This window comes from Miscanthus floridulus, chromosome 1 (assembly GCF_019320115.1).
Source record: "Miscanthus floridulus cultivar M001 chromosome 1, ASM1932011v1, whole genome shotgun sequence".
NCBI classification, from domain to species: Eukaryota; Viridiplantae; Streptophyta; class Magnoliopsida; order Poales; family Poaceae; genus Miscanthus; species Miscanthus floridulus.
Genome location: NC_089580.1, coordinates 12,496,708 through 12,517,413, shown reverse-complemented (window position 1 = coordinate 12,517,413; position 20,706 = coordinate 12,496,708). Strand labels below are relative to the sequence as shown.

The following is a 20,706-nucleotide window of genomic DNA, read 5'->3' as shown; positions in this document are numbered from 1 at the left end:
AATGAGCTTCTCAATGTCCTATTTATCGGGCTGCATGTTGTAATTAACAATAAAAGTTTCATACTCTTTGGACAAAGAAGCAAAAACCAAATAAATTAGGAACTCATTTTTGAGCCCCAAATTCATTGGCTTGAGCTTGGATGCCGTATTGCTCATCTTCAATATGTGCTCTCTTATCCCTCCACTAGAGTATTTCTCATTGAATAACTTCTTGATTAGGGTGCTTGCATAAGCCTTTGAAGAACCAGTAAACTAACTCTCTACTTTCTTGAGATACTCGGTGGCGGTGTCACAATTTGGGATTGATTCCCTTATTGCATCTGAAATAGTAGACTTAGCCACCATCAAGCACTTATGGTTCAAAATCTCCCACTTCTTACGATCAAGATCGTATTTCATTCTCACTTCTGCATGATCTCGTCGCCAAGTAGTGAAATCAGCATCAGTTTCATTCTCTGCCCTCACCGGGTCCACTGGCTCAGTAGTATACGGAGAGGTAAGTGTCAGGTCATTCTCGGACAGCGCAAGTGCCAACTCATACTTCTCTCGCCATACGTGATAGTTGCCCCTTCAAGAGGCGGAATGTGCGAGATGAATGCTATAGGGTTGAGTCCTGAAAACATCATCAGAGAAAGTGAGAAAACATGACATAATAATTGCATGCCGTAATTTAACGTTGGTCAAAATTAAAACATACAATATGCTTCTACATTAAATCTACTTCACCATTGGGCATAAATAGAACTAATGCATAGAAAAACCCATGAATAAAAAAATATAATATTGTTATTATCAAAGTTGGTCAGAAAAATAATAATATCATAATTTACTGAATACTATAACTACTCTTCAAAATTAAATCCTCCCGTTGGTTCGAATTTAATTAGAAGATAATAAAGATCAACTTTGCAACGGAAACATAAAAAAATAATCTTAAAATGGTATTATCAAAAGCATTTCATTAGTACTTATCTACTCTCTAAACAAATTTTCCCGTTGGTTCAAATTTGAGCAAAGATTGAAACATTTAAACTTAATAAAATTCATCAAAATCGTTTCTGAAAATTATAAAACTTAAACCCATCTGCTATTGTTCATTTTGGGCCGGCCAGAGCTATGCGGCCTGCGGCCCATTCCGTAATAGCAGTACGCGGCCCAGCGAAAACATGGTGGCCTAGCGGTGAAACTTAGCCCAGCGGCGTGCTTCGCGCGACGCGCACGCCCGCTCCCCCGCGCCCAGGCCACAACCTAGGCCTGGGCCAGGAATCTCTTCGCCCGCCTGGGCCTAAAGCAGGCCCGAGCACTATCAACCAGTGGATCCGATCCAACGGTTCTCAGTGCGCTTCGACGGAACAAAAACCCCTCCCCAGTCACTCCTCCCGAACCCTAGAGCATTTGCTTTTCTCCCTCCCCTTGCTTCCTTCTCAGCGTCGCACCGAGTGAGGAGAGCATCAGCGGCGGTCGTCCATGGCGTCCGGAGGAGAGATAGTGGCGCCGCCGCAGGCCCCTCGCCGGCGTTCGCATTCGCCCGAGGGTGAGCGCACCGCCGTCAAGCGGCCTCGCGCCGGTGCCCTGAGCCCGAGCCACTGCGGTGGCACTCTTTGCCCGACGGCGCGTGGCTCGGCTCGTTCTCCCGCGTGACGACAGTGCGACGATGGTGGAGGAGCCTTGGTGAGTCCCTCTCCCGATCCGTCCAAGTTCTTTACGGTTAGGGTTTCGGGTTTAATCCGAATCCTAGATCTACGCCTAAACCTAGATCTACGCCTAAACCTGACTTTGATACCAATGATAGACATAGTGGATCACCTACACATAGATTTAGCGGGTACAACCTTACATACGGGATAAAAACTTTCTAGAACATGATCTAGAGAGAGAGAGTAAGGGAGGTGAGATGTCACCGACCATCCGCGGGCTTGGAGGAAGAGCTCGACGTAGCCATGGCGAAGGTGAAATGCGGTCCGGGTCGGCGATGTCGTGGTGAGGGTGTTGAGGTCAGTGGCAGTGCAGTGGTGGTGCAGAGCCGACGGTGAAGACGACAGTGGAGCTTCCCGTCGCTGGCTACGCCTCTCACTAGATCGGATTGGGTTTGTTGGTGGGTATGGCGGCTCACGGTGAACCTCATACCCAGAGCCGCTGGCCCCCACCTCTCTTTATAGCGCAGTGCGACGAGGACCATGTAGGGTTGGTCGGCCCGATCAGGGCACGAGGTCAAGGCCCATCTCGGCCGTTGGGCCGAGCTAGAGAGATCAACACTAACAGAAAGCTGTTAATCGCACCATACAAATATGTTGAATGCCTAGACATGTCCGTGATACTTCACTGAGCAGCAACCCAAGTGGCAATAGCAAGTATCTAAATCTAAAAGTTAAATCCTCTAAAAAGCAGTTCACGCTTGTCCCAATCCTAGGCTTCAGGAGTTTTCACATTCCTCAGCCTGCTGGAGCGCCGGACTGGGGTCATCGCCTCGTCCTCCTTGTTTCCCTGTGTAGTGAGAACAAGGTCGGTACATGTTAAACACAAGGCCAGACATAAAACAAGCAAAATGAACAAAACCAAATGATAAATATCAATTGTAGCTTACTTTCTTGGCAGGGATCTTCTGGAATGTGGTGAAACTACCATAAGACGATGTGGATTGAGCTGTGGAATCCCTCCTCGTCCTCGACACTACTGGCTCAAGGTCGTCACCCTTGGTATTCCTCCTCCTGCCAAGCCCAGATGACAAGCTGCTGCTATACTGTGACGGGCCAGAGCCACCAAGCCTCTCAGTTTCTTCTACGCCAAACAGTGAACCCTTGGCAACAACATGCCCCTGGCTACTTCCTGAACCAGAAAGACTTTCAGCCTGCTCAACTTGTTCAACCTGCTCAACTTGTTCAATCTGCTCAACTTGCTCAGCCTGCTCAACTTGCTCAGCTGGTTCATTGGAGGCAACGCGAGCTTGCTTCTGCCTCATGTAAAGGTATGCCAGAGCAGCAGGAACAATAATGGCAGCAAGAGCAGCACCAATTGCAGCCGGATTTGATATTTTGTCCAAGTAACTTGGCCAAATATCTGATCCCAACTTCTTACCATGGTGAGCTTCCTGATCCTCCTTGCCATCAGCATGATCGCCCTCGGAGTCCTCAGTCTCATCTTGCTGCAAGGAAGCCTCGTCAATGCCCACTGCTTGTTCAGGCTCGGGAGTGGATTGAGAAGAAATATCTGAATTCTGAATGAAGGCTGCCGTCTCTTCTCCACTACTGCCAGACACTTCTTCGGCCATCTCAGCATTGATTACCTCTACCGCTGCATCAACATTTACCTCATACATGGCACTTGGTACCCCAGATACATCTTCCTGTTCCATTTCAGTATCATCAAAAGGTTCTGCATCAGGGTCACCATATGTTGCCAGTTCCTCTACATCAGGCCCTGCAATCATCTCAGTATCACTTTCTGAAACAACCTCCTGAATCCCCAACTCCTCCAAACTGATTGGGCTTGTCTGAGCAGCACTGAAGTAGAAACCAACAGCATAATCTGCATCTACATCGGTAGCAGCAGCACTCAAATTGGCAGCTAAGTGCGGACCAAAGACGTCTCGATCTTGGTAAGATGCAATAGCCTCCCAGTAGGTCGTGACAAAGTCCAACGAACTGCTAGACCATTGCTTCAGCCTAGCAGCCAACTCCACAGGATGCAATTCTTGAACTGAAAGAAAGTCTGACACCTTTGACAGGGAGGTGTTCAGCATGACCGGACGACCCGGCGGCGGTGGCACACAGACAAACGCTGCAGCCATCAACAGAACTAGAGCAAGAGGAGCAAGCAGGAACCTCATCGATGACCTCTTCTTCTTGGGACGAGCTCGAGCGGGGCTCACTGCAGGTTCCTGCTCATGTATCAGCACGCCACCAGCTCGCGGGGACTCCTTCCCCTCCGGTGTCAGGACCCGAGCTAGTGGCGAATCCAGCGCGGGCTGCGGCAGCAGGACGCCATCCAGGGCTGGAGCAGCAGACTGACCTCTGGCCTCCGATGGAGAGGCCAGAGCCGAGGTTTCCTCCTCCGAGGAGTCATCTGGCTGCTCTACCCCAGATACTTCCTCCTCCGTGGTGGTTGTAGTGTCGACCTCCTCGCTGCTGCTCTCGGAGGCGAATCTGTCCTCGAGCCCTCGCACCGCGCCGCCGCCATGACGGTAAATTTCGAGGCGGCGGTTGGGCTGGTAGCGCAGGTAGCGAGGCCTCGGGGAGAGGTAATTCGTCTTGGGGTCGTACGGGGCTGCCACGGCCTCCGCGTCCGCCGAAGCCGCCGCGTGGTGGTCGTTCTGGGAAACGGGATTCTCGACCATCACGGCGGCCTCGTCGCCTCCGAACGACCGGCGGGCGCCGCAGGAGACGATCGGCCCAGCCGCGGGAGGAGGGGCGGACGCCCCGTCGAGCGAGAGGCGCAGACGCCTCGGCGCGCCCAGCGCCTCGTCGGGCGGCGGCGGATGCGGCCCCCTGGGCTTGCTGCTGCTGTGCGTGAGGTCGACTGGCGAGGAGGGGACGGGGTCGTTGTTGCGCTCCCCGAGGACCTTCTTCCTCGGCGTGGCCGACGGCGCGACGGCCTTGGAGGCGGCGGAGATGGTGGGCGCCATGAAGCTCTTGGCGACACCGCCGCCGCCGGCGCAAACGCCACCACTGGAGCGGACCTTGTGCGTCCTCGCGCTCGCGGCCCCGGTCCCGGTCGCGTCCCGCTCCCGCGGGTCGTTCTCCTTCTCAGCGCCCCAGGTCCGCGGCGATGAGCGGCCGCTGTTCTTGCAAACGGAGGAACTCCTCTGCGGCGAATCTGCGAAGTGAATCACCCGAGAAAATCTGTAAGAAACCAGCGGCAGATCGAGGGAAAGAGAGAGCAACGTTCCGCAAATTAAGAGATCGAGGCACGGAGCTTTAGGGGATAAGAGAAATCGGCTTACCTGTTGGGGACGCGGCGGGCCTGAAGGGGCTGGAGTCGGCGCTCCTCCTGAGGCCGCAGCACGGCCTCGCCGGCGGGCCCGGGGACGGGGATCTGGCCGCCGCAATCGACATCCGGCTGTCGGCTGCGTTCGAATTGGGAAGGAAGCGTGAGTTGTGGACTGCGGTGGGGGAGAACGTTGCCTGGGAGACGGCGGAGATTTTGGGCGAGGAGAGGTGAGGAGAGGAGGGGATGGGGGATCTGTTTCCCGATGCGTAACGGCTAGCTGGCTCTTATACTGTGTGCCTGTCTATCCGTCCGTCCTTGTGACCGTTGGGGATTTGTGTTCCATGGACGCGCGTCGCTTCTGCTCTGTGCTCGTGCTCGTGCTCTTGCCCGTTGGATGCCCTGCTGGCTGCTGCCAGGCTCAGACGCTCAAGCAGTCGACCGTTGCGGCGTTGCCAACTGCCCGCAGCAGCAGGTACTCCGTACACCGCTGGTAGGGGGCTAGGGGCTGTGTCTCCTGTTTGCTTGAGGCCGTGTTTAGTTCACGAAATGAAAATTTTTAGATGTCACGTTGGATGTTTCGGGGATGTCGGAAGGGGTTTTCGGATACTAATAAAAAAACTAATTACATAGCTCGCCTGGAAACTGCGAGACGAATTTATTAAGCCTAATTAATCCATCATTAGCACATGCTACTTACTGTAGCACTTATGGCTAATCATGGACTAATTAGTCTTAAAATATTCGTCTCGCGATTTCCAACCAAACTGTGCAATTAGTTTTTTTTCGTCTATATTTAATACTCCATGCATGTGCCGCAAGATTCGATGTGATAGTTTGGGTTGAAAATTTTTTGGAACTAAACCAGGCCTGAATTTCATAGGAATCTCATGTGAATTAGTTCAATTTTATAGAAAAAAAATATAGAAATAGAAATTTTTTCTACAATCCAAACAGACCCTGGTGTCTTGTGGTGTCAACAGAACAGCGGTCGTGGCTGTAAAAGATTCACAGCGAACATGTCAAGAGTCGAGATCACGGGGAGACAATCCGAATTTACTGGTTTGATTTTCTATTCGAATTTGTATGTTTGGTTAGAAATAAGTTAGAAAATACTACTAATGGACTGGATCGGTTTGCAGCAGTCAACTAGGAAACCAAAGAAAACAAGGAACCTTTATTGCTTTAGATGCCTTACAAAAAGAACATGTAATGGAACAACGGAAAGAAATAATTCTACGAGGCCTATGGTGACATTAGTAGGGCGTACTTCCCTCTGGCTGCGTTCGGCTGGTTGGTTTTTCAGCCGTTTTTCATCACTCTGGGCACGATTTACCGAAAACCGAGAACCAAACCGAATTTATCGAAACCGAAAAATTCGGTTCCAGGTTCGGTTCCGAGATCTCAGGTACCGAATTTACCGAGGTATTTTCGGTTCCGTACCTCGGTAAACCGAAAGTACCGAACAATACCGAATTTACATAGTAAAGCACTAAGGCCCATGTTCTGCAGCCCACCAAGGCAGTAAACCCTAGTCACTACTTGGCACTCGCAGCGCAGTCGGCCAGTTGCCCGCTCGTCCCACACTCCCACCCCCGCGCCACGCAGCCGCCCGGCGCCCGCCCAACCCTGCGCTGCGCCGCACAGCGCCGCCTTCCTCCCGCCGCCGCGCCCCGCAGGCGCGCTGCGCGCACCGCGCAGCCGCTCGCCCGCCTCCGCGGCGCCGCTGGTCCGCCTGCCGCTCGCTCGCCCGGCTCCACGGCCACGCGGCCGCGCCGGCGCCGTCCCGGCGCCCCCAGAGGCCCAGACCTGAGACCCCCCACGTCGTCACCCGGTCGTCCAACTGAGCAAGAGCAAGGAGAGGCAGCGACAGCGAGGCATCGAAGACGGCTACTTCCATTGCTTCCTACGACTCCAATCCAAGGTAAGTCTGATCTGAGTCTATGTTTGACTTAATGGAGCAATTTGGTTCTCTAGAATCTAGATGTTTATTTTGACTTCGCTTGAATGATGATATATAACAGATGTCTCAGTCTGATGAAGACATTGGCAAAGAAATCAGTGATTGGGGGCTCCAGGAGGACGAGCGGCTAAGGAATGAAGAGGGAGAGGCCTTGAGTCATGGCAGGGCTACTGGTGCTGATGGGAAGGAAGCTGGTGCTGATGAGAAGAATGCTGCTGCTGATGGAGAGAAACAGAAGGAGGTCATCGATGTAGATGCTGATGCTGAGGATGGGACGAAGAAAAAGGAGATGACTATGAGTATTGCTATGAGTATTTGTGTTAATCCATCGTGGACAACTATGAGTATTTGTGTTAATCTATCGTGGACAGCCTGTTGTGTTGTGGCATTTTATATGTGTGATTTTAGCACTATTATTTTTATATGAAACCATATTAAATTTCTGACAATTTGCTACTGAACCTGATTTTACATGCTGGTTCGGTTCTTTCGGTAAATACCGGAACCGAACCGAAAGAACCGATACCGAATTACGTCGGTACCGAATTTTTTGTGGAACCGATCGGTACCGATGTTCTCTGGAACCGAATTTACCGAGGTACCGAGGAACCGAACCGATCGGTTCGGTAGTACCGAACGCCCAGAGTGAGTTTTTCAGCCGGATTTCACTGTTTCTGGTTTAAAATATTGTTCACATTCTCACAAATTCCTTCAGATTCATCTAGATTTCTCTAAATTTCTCCCAGCGAATAGGGCTTTGTTCCTCAAAAAGAGCAATTCTCGTTTCCCAAAAAATCAACAACGTTTAACCCTTTGATCAAATATATTTAATAAAATATTAATATTTATGTGATATAATTAGTATTATTAGATAGATCGTTGAATATACTTTCATAATAAACTTATTTGGAGATACTACGCATTTTCTATAAATCTGATTCAAGTTGAGAAGGTTTAATCAGCACGATTCTCATAACGACTTTTTTTTAAGGGACGGAGAGAGTACCCTTTCACCTTTCATTTTATTAAAGGAGCATGACCATTGACCAACAACTTTCAGGCTATTCGGCTGGGCTTATACGATCATATACGATTGTGGATTATAAGCTAGAACAGTATTTTTCTCTCACACCAAATCAGCCAAACCAGTCAGCAGTAAATAATCCACGATCATGACGAAACGATCGTGCTGTTTATCATGTAGTCTCGCGGTTGATAATTTGCGTTTACAAAGAAAGAAACACCGTAGTGACTCGTGGGGCAGCACCGCAGCAGAGAGGCCGGAGTAGGATAGGAAAGGAAAGAAAGATGCTACTATTCCTATTGGGCCGTACATGGCGTCCACGAATTTTAGGCTACAAGACCTGCGGTCTGCGGAGGCTTGTTCCAGAAAACTCCAACAAACGCAGGGCTCGGCCAAAAAAAAAAACGTTGCTTCCTTTTTTTCCCTAATAAAAAAATAAAATTAGTCCATCAAAATTTCTCAGAAGTTAAACTAATTTTAGCTTTTTTTTACAAAAGCATTGATAAAAATATGCTATTTTTAATGGAAATAATTTGACATTATAAAAAGTAATTTTCATTTACAATATTTTTGTTATAATAATGTCTGACAGGCTTTCAATGTGACCTCGTCCACTAGCATAGCGCCCTCAACGACAGACACCAACGCAAGCAATGCAAATTTATTACTCACCTGATTCAGGCCCTGTTTAGATTCCACCCAAAATCCAAAATTTTTTAAGATTCCTCGTCACATCAAATCTTGCGGCATATGCATAGAGTATTAAATGTAGGTAAAAAGAATAACTAATTGTACAGTTTGTCTGTAATTGGCGAGACGAATCTTTTAAGCCTAAATAGTCCATAATTGGACAATTTTTGCCAAATACAAACGAAAGTGCTACAGTAGCCAAAAGCCAAAAATTTTCGCATCTAAACGGGGCCTCAGCTTGAATCGCTGATCGACAGAGCCTCTACGAGGCCTTGTTTAGATTGAGGTTAGGAATCAGTATTTGGCATTGTAGCACTTTCGTTTGTATTTGACAATTATTGTCCAATCATGGTCTAACTAGGCTTAAAAGATTCGTCTCGTAATTTACAATCAAACTGTGTAATTAGTTATTTTTTTATCTACATTTAATACTCTATGCATATGTCCAAAAATTTAATGTAATAAAGAGAGAGTAAAAAAACTTACAATCTAAACCAGGCCTGAATTGAGGCACAGCGTCCCACGACCTGGGAACCACTAGACCTTCTGCACCCAATGACCCAAAAGCTGCTAAAGCATTAGCACTAGCAGTTTTATTACAAACTCGAGGACAGACACACACATTCCAGGAGCTGAACTCTAAACACAGAATGAGCCTAAGATCAGTGATGATTCCTCCCAGAGCAGATGGCCGATACTCATCACCTTTAATCGCTGCCTTCGACATGGTTGCGCCAATCTCCAGGCAAACCCATCCTTGCCGCTTCCTTCATGCCTGCTAAGCATCCCAGCAGTTCAGCATGAAACACGTCCTGCAGAGAACCCGAACCAGCATCGCTATCAAAAGCTCCATCTCCATCTGTGTTCACTTTAAAAAAAAAAAGCCACTATGAGGTTTCCTCCATTTCTGTCTCTCGTAAATTTATCATGTAGCAGACTCGGTTCTGTTTTCTTCTGAAACCTGTCCGTCATCTCCAACAATACCACCCAAAATACAAGACAAATTTGATCTTTGGTAGCGCTTCAGACAAAGGGTTCAATGCTCATTCGGTATCTTCTCCAACAACAGGACCTAAAAAAAATCCTTTCTGCAAATGAGTTTTTAGGAGAGAGAATGCTCATATTTGGGTTGTGTCTCGGTCAACCCAAAATGAGTCTCCTGTGTAGTTTGTTGAAGGCCGATTTTATGTCTCTTGTTAACCGTTTTGGGTCTAGATGTCTAGGTTAGTCGTTGGAGATGGTCAATTTCCCGTGCAGTTCTCCGTCGCCCTCTTTGTTCCACTCACCCCATCACAGCCACAATAGCATCACAATCGTTAGCTGCGATCTCTTATCAAGATTCAGAATCCATCATGTTTCTCGCTGAACTAGCTTCAGCTAAGTCCCGTCGCGCCTCTTCCAGGTTCAGCTCCCTCTATATACCTTTGACCTCTTTACACTTGAGAAAGAGCCTTCTGCACATACACCAACGCAATTCTAGATTTTACTTTAGTATTCTTGCTTTCTTGGGTGAGGGATATAGTTTGTACTTCCTCTAATCAGTTCTCAGTTCTCAGAGAAATACGTAATGTAGTGTCTTGCTCTTTCTACCCCTCTGATTAGTAGTTTTGCTAGTCCAGCGAGGAAATACCGCTTAGAATTTTGGCGTGGCTTGCGACCGAAGCAGAGATGGTACAAATTAAATGAAGTTGCTCATGGATGATCAATTATCAAGAGTTCGTTGCAAAGAAAAGAACGGCAGGATAGACACTACAGATTGCAGGTTTGCATGCTTTACATTGATCTATTAGGCTCGGTTGCCAAGACAACATATGTAATCAACAAGACAAAACAAAAAAAAAAACAAAAGCAAAATTTCTAGACTCGGAGGTGACCTCGAGTTACACTGATCTGTCCCTGGTCCGAGCTAGGGATCCCGAGGAAGCCTAGGGTGGTCGGCCAAGGACTGAATGATCGAATTGCATAACTAGCATTACATGTAGAAAGCTTTAGGGGGTGATCCATAGAATCGAAGGAGTACCTTTCTGGCCTATATTATGTTCTGTCCGTCCATGATAAATCCGACGACCGACATCGGTCTGGAACATGGGAGCACCAGAACTGTTGTCGCTTTGCTGTTGCTGGTCCTCCTCTTGGCCATACTTGAGCATCTCACGTTCCTTGATTCTGGACTGTACCAGCTCGATCATGGGGTGGTTGGGATGGCTGGAGACTGCACTGCTTATAGCCGCCTCAAAAGACTCCACCTCCGTGGTAGTGGCACCATCACCGATAGTGTCGAAGCCGGCACCAACGCTATGGTCGCCCTTGGTCCCTTCTGCTCTGAGAAAAAGACGGAGCGTCTGGAGGTCCGGCATAGCTCCTGGCGCAAACACCAGCCCAATTCTTCCCCCAGGAGCAAACATGTCGAAGACGAACTCCTTTAGGCACCGAAATCCGTTACCGCAAACGAGGTACCTTTCTGCGGGAGCAAAATCGTGTACGCCCATGCGAAGGAAGAGAAGGCAGGGAAGCTCTCTAAGGCAACGGAGATATCTCGCTCGCATGGTGCGAACCCACGTATCCAAGTGAGAGAGATGAAGAAGCGGGGTCATCGGCGTCATAGGACTGGAAATTGCGCCGAAGCATCCATCATCAAACGGATTCGTGACTCCACTGACATCAGGGTACCGAAAGATGCATAGATGGTGGAGGTTGTGCCTTCGCAGCTCACGTAGACTTGTCGCGAAGCTTTCGTTGTAGCTCCTAAGATCATCTGACCCGTTTGGCTTGATGCTCCCCATGTAAAGCTCTCTTAGCTCTTTCACTTCCCCAAGCCATTCTACCAGCTTCATGGAGTTTATAGTGAGCATCCACAACACCTGCAAAGCTCGCAGATTTGTGACCTCATCAGGCAACACTGAATCATCAGAAAGAAATAGGTGCTTCAATCTTCTCAGTTGACCTATCGCAGGCGGCAGTTTCCCATTCAGTGACCTCCCTCTCAAATCCATTGTCTCCAAGTATTGAAGATTCCCAATTTCCTCCGGGACCTCTGTAATATCTGCCCCAATTAGATTCAGATATCTCAACTGCGGACACTTGTGTATGCTCTTAATTTGCACACGTAAAGAACAGCGTTCTAAATCCAACACACGCATCGCAGGGCAATCCAATCTAACAAAAGTATACTTGCAAGACCCAAACGCATGGAAAGAACGCACATGAACCAAGTCTGTCGTCTTCAGTTGTTCAACTTCATTTTCTGTGTACCTGTGAACTGTGATGCAAACACAAACGGCGTATCTTGCCCAGATGATCTTTAGCCCCATATCCATTAAATGTCGTAACAAAATTTTCTTCAGCCGACAGTGCTATTAGAATGTCGAGCAATACATCATGGAGTTGACATGCCCTTGCCTTCCCATCATACTGAATACCAACTGGTTGGATCATGCTTCTGTTGATTAGCTCATTAAAGTAAGCCTCCCCTGTTTCCTCCGGATTCTGACCCCTTTCTCCGTCAACGAGACCTTCTGCTATCCACTTCCATATCAATTGTTTCCTTCGAATCAAATAGTCCTCTGGAAACACACTTATATATAGTAAGCATGTCTTCAAATAATATGGAAGATCGTAATAGCTGAAGAGTAATATATTCTTCATTTGAGCTGAAGCTTCTTCTCTGGCAGAACCAATACCATTTTTCACCAACTCCCACTGTTCCCTTATTTTCGGTTTGGTAGACAACAAACTTGATATAGTTATTATAGCTAATGGCAAACCACCACATTTTTTTAAGATTGCATTCGAAACATCTTCTAGCTGTGATGGACAGTCATGCTCTGGTTGAAAAATCCTTCTCATGAATAGCCTTCTTGAATCGACACTGTTTAGAGGCTTAATTTCATGGGTAAAGTACACTTTACAACCCTCAACTTACACCAAAGTTCGATTTTCAACCTTCAACTATGAAACCGGTCAAGAAACACCCTCCAACTATCAAAACCGGACGAATTTGGTCCTCGGCCGGTTTCAAAAGCGATTTTCTATTTTTGGGAGGCGCCGAAATTTTAAATTATTTTTTTGAGCATCTTAACGTCCTCAAATGAAAAAACTCAAAACTACAAAGTTGTAGATATCATTGAGGTCTACCATTTACATATAAAAATTATCTTCATCCGACATCGTATCGAAGGGTTTTCTATTTTTTGAAATTTGAGTCTCATCACGCGACAAAATATGGTGCTGAAATTTTATATTATTTTTTCGAGCATCTTACTGTCCTCAAATGAAAAAAATTAAAACTATAAAGTTGTAGATCTCATCGAGGTCTACAATTTATATATAAAAATTATCTTCATCCGACATCGTATTGAAGGGTTTTCTATTTTTTGAAATTTTGAGTCTCATCACGCGACAAAACTGTTTTGTCGCGTGATGAGACTCAAATTTCAAAAAATAGAAAACTCTTCAATACGATGTCGGATGAAGATAATTTTTATATGTAAATTGTAGACCTCGATGAGATCTACAACTTTGTAGTTTTAATTTTTTTCATTTGAGGACAGTAAGATGCTCGAAAAAATAATATAAAATTTCAGCACCATATTTTGTCGCGTGATGAGACTCAAATTTCAAAAAATAGAAAACACTTCGATACGATGTCGGATGAAGATAATTTTTATATGTAAATTGTAGACCTCAATGAGATCTACAACTTTGTAGTTTTGAGTTTTTTCATTTGAGGACGTTAAGATGCTCAAAAAAATAATTTAAAATTTTGGCGCCTCCCAAAAATAGAAAACCGCTTTTGAAACCGGCCGAGGACCAAATTCGTCCGGTTTTGATAGTTGGAGGGTGTTTCTTGACCGGTTTCATAGTTGAAGGTTGAAAATCGAACTTTGACGCAAGTTGAGGGTTGTAAAGTGTACTTTACCCTAATTTCATAGATTAGATCTTGAGAATCACTGCTGCAAGATTGAGCAACGCTGCTGATGTGTGTGGTCGTAATTACTCTACTATAATGTCTATTATGAGGTAGAATTGACTTCACGAGCTCCCAATCTGATGTACTCCAGACATCATCAATGACAATTAGGTACCTGTGTATGTGATTTAAAAGAATTGCTTTGAGTGAACTTCCATAATATCTAAAAATAATTTATGGCATGTAGGACTACAATTGAACTATTAAAGTGTGGATTTTCTCAACCAAGGCTTATATCTGACCTCATATTTTTTAGGTGTGACATGTGCACTAAATAATAATAATAATAATAATAATAATAATAATAATAATAATAATAATAATAATAATAATAATAATAATAATAATAATAATAATAATAATAATAATAATAATAATAATAATATACACACTAGTCCATCGACCCGTGCTACTGCATGGGCTAATATCATAGAAGACATAATACATTAATATTTATGATACCAAATATATTTATTATGAAAACATACATGATGAATCTAATGATATTTATTGGGCATCATAAATATCGGTATTTTTTGTATTAACTTAGTGAAACTGATAATATATTGGAGGTGGTAGCAATTGAGGTGGACCATAAAAAGGCTTCCAAAAAAAATATAGTCAATTGTAAAGCTATCTTAAGTGTATCATCTAATACCCTGTTTGACATTTAATGAAATGTATGAGGAACCGAGAGTTATACATAAGCAATATCAAACCAGTTTTGTTGTATACAGTTGTATATAGATGGAGTATGCACTAACAAAGGGAAGTAACTATAAGTACCTCTTATCTTGCAAATAATCCCTAAGAGTGCGTATCAATTGCTCAACCTCCAGTCTGTCAAATTGTCCACTCTCATACTCTTTGCGTAGAAGCTGAGAAAGTATATCCTTAGTAAGCCTTTTGAGATCGAGGATCCGAGGCACCGATGTGGAGGCCTTGTAGTGGATTTGTCCCCCAATGGAGCGATAAACCTCCATGGCAATCGTGGTCTTGCCCAGTCCTCCAAATCCTACGATCGAGACGACCTTCAGTTGTGGCTCTCCATCCATCAACCACCCAGTTATCACGTCTCGTGGACCATCAACGCCTACAAGGCCCTTGGATTCGGCTAGGAGTACAGGCAACCGGGGGTCGATAGCCACATGGGTTCCACTCCTGACGATACTCTCGTCGAGCTTATACCTAGACCGGCGTTCACTGACTTCCTTGACGCGGGCGGTGAGCTCCTCGATCTGGTCCGCCACCCGGTGCCGCACCCAGATTCTCTTCATCTTGCGCGCCATCTTCTTGATGACCCCGGGTTTGGCAACCCCGTGGCCGTGGGCGAGCTTGTGCATGAAGGCGTCGATGCAGTCCTCCATGTCGTAGGCAAGCTCGCGCACGTTGTTCCTCCAGTCCTTGAGCTGCTGATGGAGCCCCTGCACATCGGCCAGCTTGAGCAGCAGCGCGTTCATGCTGCTCAGCTCGTCTCTGGCGGAGGCGATCTTGCGGCGGACGCTCTTGTGCTTCATGTACTCCTCCCCGAGCAGGGCGGTGAGCTTGGCGAGGAGGGAGTTCATCCCCACGATGGAGAACACCATCGCTAGCTCCAACGATGATCCTCTGTGTCGGATGGCGCTTGCCAAGCAACAAGAAGATGGTGGATGCGGTGAGCTGGGCTTAGCATAGCTGTTGGTGGTTCCCTGCATTTTCTTGTAAGCAATAAGCGTGCGTTTGCAATGTATATTAGCGTTGCCGGACAGTATGAACCAGTCAGGGTAACAGGTTTTGATGACTTAATAGTTATGATACTTTGCTATAGTCAATAATCGTAGCACCAAGTTGCAATATAATGTAGCTTATTTGCAGTCGCAAACAATTGTAGCCATGTCGCATGACAAGGCAAGATTTACTAGTAGTATATGGCAACTTGCCCTTAGTGAAACTAACACTACAACTGGTGAACTGTAATGATTCATAGAGTTGGCTTCTAATGATATTTGCCTGGAAGGTGCTACCAGCCTCCCATACCCATCAACGCTGATCACGCTTGTCCTTTTGAGGGGCTGTGGATTTTTTTTAGCCTGCTGAGGTGTTTCTGCCGTTGAGGCAAAACTTGGTGTTCTTTCTTTCCTTACTTTAATGCAACATGCAAGGCAGAGCTCCTACCACTTTTCTTTTGAAAAAAAAAACTTACGAGAAAAATGTTCAATAATAAGGTGTCAAGAAATTGTTCACCCACTCCTGCAATCGTTTCACAGTAACCAATCCCAGGCAAGGAGTATCATCGCTACGATGTAACACAAACAGTTCTAAAGTTGGGAAAGGCAAGTCAGTCAGTCAGCAACAGTTGTTGGCAAAATATTGCAGTAATATGGTTGGCATACAAACAAAAACTGGTTCTTTTCCACTTCTTTTCCATTTGGTTTATAAATCTTAACAAGTAATGCAAGGGTAATCAACCAAACGCAGTTCAGCATTAATCGATGTTCTGATACAGAGAAAATAAAACTTACGCAAATGATGAAATTAGCTTAACTTTTCACAAGCGATGAATTTTAGTATAGTCCTTGAAATGCTGCTAGAATGAGCAATCATGGGAGAGAGCAATATCAAATCAGGTACCTGCAAACAATCGTTTATACAAGTTCAGATTTTGCTTGCGTTATGTCTAAGACAGCTCATCAGTTTCCTCAATGCTCAACATTGTCCTCTCATACACGATTGTCTTCCAAATTCTCATTTTCCTCAGTCATGTAGTTTGCAGAAGTTTTGATAATTTGTAGCATAGGAAGATTCGGGTGGGTTTTGACTGCATGCTTGATAGCAGAATCAAAGGACTCCACTTCTGCAGCAGTGGCATCCCAACATTGAATTTTAACGATGAAATGTGTCAGACATGAAAGGTGCTCAAGGCCAAAATCAGCATCAACGCCATGGTTGCACCTTGTTTTCCTGGCATAAAACTCGATACATAATATTTCGACCTCTGGCATAGCTTCCGGTGTGAACGCCAGACCCATTCTTCCATTCAGCACTTGGAAGGAGAACTCCTTTAGGCACTGGAATCCTTGGTTGCCCACCACAAGCCTTTCCACAGGGAAGTGGCATCTACACAGCTCAAGATAAAGCAAAGTAGGCAGATTACCCAATATATGGAGACCTTCATTATCCATGGTTTCAACAACAATTTGCATGTAAGAGAGATGGACTAGTGAACCAACCCACTTTGGTAAGCTGCAGATGGACATGGTGATGGCAAGCTTTTGGAGAAGCGGAAAAGCATTCCCAGAATCCATCAGCATATCTAGGATATCATCACTGTAGCACTGAATCTCAAGAAACTGAAGGTTATGTTTTCACAATGCCTGAAGAGATGAGCAGAAAACTTTGTTGTATCCACCCACATCACTATTCAAACCATCAGGCTCTGAGTACTTTATCCCAAGTCTTCTTAGTTGAGTCATCTTACCAAGACCTTCTAAGAATTTTGTAGAGTTGCAGGAGATAGTATATAGCACTTGCAGAGCCTGAAGATTCGTGATCTCCATTGGCAGCGTTAATTTGGAACAAACAAATAGGCGAACCAATTTTCTCAATGGCCAGTTGCACGAGATAGTATATTGTTGCTGGTAATTTTCCTTCTATTGAATAAGATGACACGTCCAGTGTCTCTAAATTTTGTAGTTTGCCGATTTCTTCTGGGATACTCATAATATCTGTGCAACTGAGATCCAAATACCTCAACTGGCAACAATGTCCTATGAATTTCACTTGTGCAGACGGGCACCATCTCACAGAATCCAAGACACGCAGAGCTTGAAAGTTCACCTGGTTAAGCATTTCGTCCCAAGGCCCAAAGGTAGTGATGGAACGAACATGATCCAAATTATTCATGCTCACTGGTAGCACTTCATGTTCTGTCTCATTATATTGCATGGACAAACGCCGAATCTTGTTAGTCATAGATTTAGGGTCATCTCCATCTAATATTGTAACAAAATTCTATTCGCGTGATAAGGATATTAAAATGTCAAGGACCAAATCATGAACTCGGTAAGCTCGTGCTCTTCCATCATACTGAATATCAACTGGTTGGATCATGCTTCTGTTGATAAGCTCATTAAAATGTATCTCTCCTACTTCCTCCAGATTTTGGCCCCTTCCTCCAACAATAAATCCTTCAGCTATCCACTTCCATATCAATGTTTCTCTCGTGATCACATAATCCTCTGGATATATACATAGATAAAGCAAGCAAGTCTTCAAATGAAGAGGAAGATCATAATAGCTAAAGAGTAGTATCTTATTCACTTGACTTGAAGCTTCTTCAAATGCATAACTGATAGACCTTCGTACCATCTCCCACTGGTCCTTTATTTTTGGTTTAGTAGCTAACAGACTGTAACACTCTTAGTGTTACCCTGTTAATCATCTACTAAAACATGTCATGAGCATCATACTTGTGTGTTAATACATGTGCTGAAGTGTGTAGATCAATTTCTGTAACTCAAAATGATCAATAAAAATGCTAAACGAAAGTTGGTTCGATGGTTCATGCATATCAAGTATGGTTTAAAACCAATTTTTATTAAGCAAAAATACTATAAAAAAAAGTGTGTGATACTTAAATAAAGTTGGAAGTGCAAACTTTGTAGATGACAATGAAATACTTGCTGTTGAAAAAGAATATTGCTAAGTAATATTTTCAGTAGCTTAGAAATGCAATATGAAATTAAGATTAGCTCAAACGCTTAGAAATTTTTTAAGTCCGTGGACAGCTAGACGCTGTTATGTTTAGCAATTTATTTGGAGAAGCAATTTATTTGGAGAGATTGGGCTAAGGAGTGGTGTAGTGCTATGATTCGATTTAGTAGTTCCATATGCCATCTTGAGTGTAGTGAAGCCAGTTTAGGTTTAGGAGCAACGGTTTGGTCGTGATCAGCACTTTAAAATTTGTGCACGTCACAGCTTTGTGTTGCCTAGTGCCATGCACATGGTTACCAAGCGTGGCCGACCCGCGTCGCCGCGCGGTTGTATCGTGCGCGCGCGTGGCCGCGCACCGGCTGGCCGTGGCCGCCGTGGCCTTGCCGCGACTTGGCCGCTCTAGCCGCACCGCTAGGCCGTCGGTCCGCTATACGCCCGACTGCCCCTACCACCGTGGCTGCCGCTGGTGCTGCTGCTGCCTCCGCGCCCGCACCGCGATGACGCCGCTGCCGCCACCGTCGCATCACCATGCTGCGCGCCTACAGCTGCGCTGCGCCGCTGGCCCGCCTTGACACTGCGCGCAAGTGGCCGTGTCGCCGTCGCCTTGCCATTGATGGTAGTGCGGCCGCAGGCCATGCCGGTCGCGAGCATGCGTGTCTGTCGGCTTGTGCCTGGCCGCGGGCTACGCCGGTCGCGCCAACCGCGTCCCGCCAAGGCATGCCCTTGCCGAGTTGCTGGCTGCCCCTCCCCCACCGCTCCCTCGCTCGCTCTCTCTCTCTCTCTCTCTGTGTTCTCGTCTCCCTATCGCTGTCGAATTGCACCGGCGCCGCAGCTGCGAGGGGTCACCTCTCATCAATCCCTCTTGTCCGCGCCTCCGCCCTCACGTCTCGTCTCTAGCCGCCCCACCTTGCTTTGATTGTGGCTCAGCCGAGCCTCAATTTTGGAGCTTCGCCCCGCCACTGCACCGTTAAGACCCGTCACCGCCCACGCTAAGGCCAGCCTCCACCACTTCACCCCGCGCAAATTCCTCTGCACCAGTAGCTCGCCTTGGCTCCCTCTCCACCGTGCGCACTCCAGTGGGAGCGCTACCGCCTCCCCGTCGCCGCTGACGCGACCGTGTCCGCCGTGGCTCGTCGCCGTGCTCGTCACGCGTACGCGGCTAGCCCTGCTCAGGTAGTCGCTGGCTGAACCACCACTTCGACCGGGTTCGCGGGGTGCCCCTGGTGCTTATCCTTTATCTCTATCGTCTGTTAGCGCTATAGCTCACGCGGGATGACCGCGACGCTGTCGTGGGCTACCGCATGTGGTGGCAGCTCGCTCTAGTGTGCCCTGTTGCTCCGTATCACCGCTTAGGATAGGCGTTAGGGTCGTAGATGGGATTCAACTCGTTATTTTGGTTAGTGCGAGCCTCGAGTGGCCGACGTACCGCCTAGTGCCACCGTTCGCCACGCCGGCGAGCGCGGGGCGTATCGGGGACCTCTTCGGTGCGAAGGTAAAAAGATACGAGGGCTCTGTTGCAAAGTCGCTGTCTATAGAAATAGTACGTGTAGTGTTCGCGCTATTGTCTGATAACACGAATGTCAGCGCGCGCGGGCTCCCCGCCGCGGGCCGCCTCCGCGCGTGGGCCGCGCCCGCGCGTGGGCCGCGCCCGCGCGTGGGCCGCATTGGGCCAAAATCGGTTTATTTTTTTCATAGAAAATAGAAATAGCTTTTCATTTTAATTATGAGCTGAACTTTGGAAATTAATATGAAATAATATAGATATCCAAAAATTGTGAAAGTAATTTGTTAGGTTCCCAAAAACATTGTCTACCTCTTAGTATAGTTAGTTAATACATATCTGTGTGGTTGCTAAGGAGCATTAAAATAGTTGAGATAGTTAGTATTATTTCGATTAATAATTGTAGGATTTTCTGTGGTTGATTGGTGATAGCAAAAACCCTAAATTTTTTATAGTAGCTTCATTGTATTATTATGTGCTCACTGTAATTTTGTAGCCCTAGAATAGACTACTTAATATGGTAGCTAAATACCCATTAAGGCTAAAGGAATAATGGCATGATATTGGTTTATAAAAATTAAGCACTTGTAGGGTGAGCTTGAAATCTATTTGGTAGAGATAATGATTAGCTTAGTATCTTAGTCATTAAAGCTAGCTTAGTAGCTTAGCATGTGTATTCTTATTTTAAGAGTTGTTGTTGCCAAAATACTAAGTGTTGCATCATCATTGTATGCATGTAGATAACGAGTTGGTGGAGTTTATGACCGTCAGAGAGCAGGAATACGAGGAGGTGATCGAGGAGTACGAGGAGGAGGTTCTCGTACAGGAGGAAGCCCCACAGCCACCGACGACTAACATAGCTGACAATCCTCCTGCCTATGGCAAGGCCTGGTGCATAACCCTTATTTTAAATAATCACTAGATATATATATATATATATGACG

General features: G+C 46.2%; 2 protein-coding genes across 2 annotated transcripts; both read right to left on the bottom strand.

Moving 5' to 3' along the window:
- Positions 1–2,275: 2,275 nt before the first annotated feature.
- Positions 2,276–5,171, bottom strand: LOC136473160 (uncharacterized). Its single transcript, XM_066470846.1, has 3 exons — positions 4,940–5,171; positions 2,585–4,812; positions 2,276–2,484 (listed from the first exon to the last, which is right to left on the bottom strand). Exons 1-3 carry the CDS (start codon positions 5,049–5,051, stop codon positions 2,407–2,409), a joined length of 2,418 nt encoding a protein of 805 aa, XP_066326943.1. The 5' UTR covers positions 5,052–5,171; the 3' UTR covers positions 2,276–2,406.
- A 4,136-nt stretch (positions 5,172–9,307) lies between these two features.
- On the bottom strand, positions 9,308–15,134 carry LOC136452121 (disease resistance protein RGA5-like). The gene is made up of 5 exons (XM_066452765.1): positions 14,356–15,134; positions 13,519–13,684; positions 11,853–12,479; positions 10,673–11,692; positions 9,308–9,412 (listed from the first exon to the last, which is right to left on the bottom strand). The coding sequence occupies exons 1-5, from the start codon at positions 15,132–15,134 to the stop codon at positions 9,308–9,310; spliced, it is 2,697 nt and encodes an 898-aa protein (XP_066308862.1).
- Between the last annotated feature and the right edge of the window lie 5,572 nt (positions 15,135–20,706).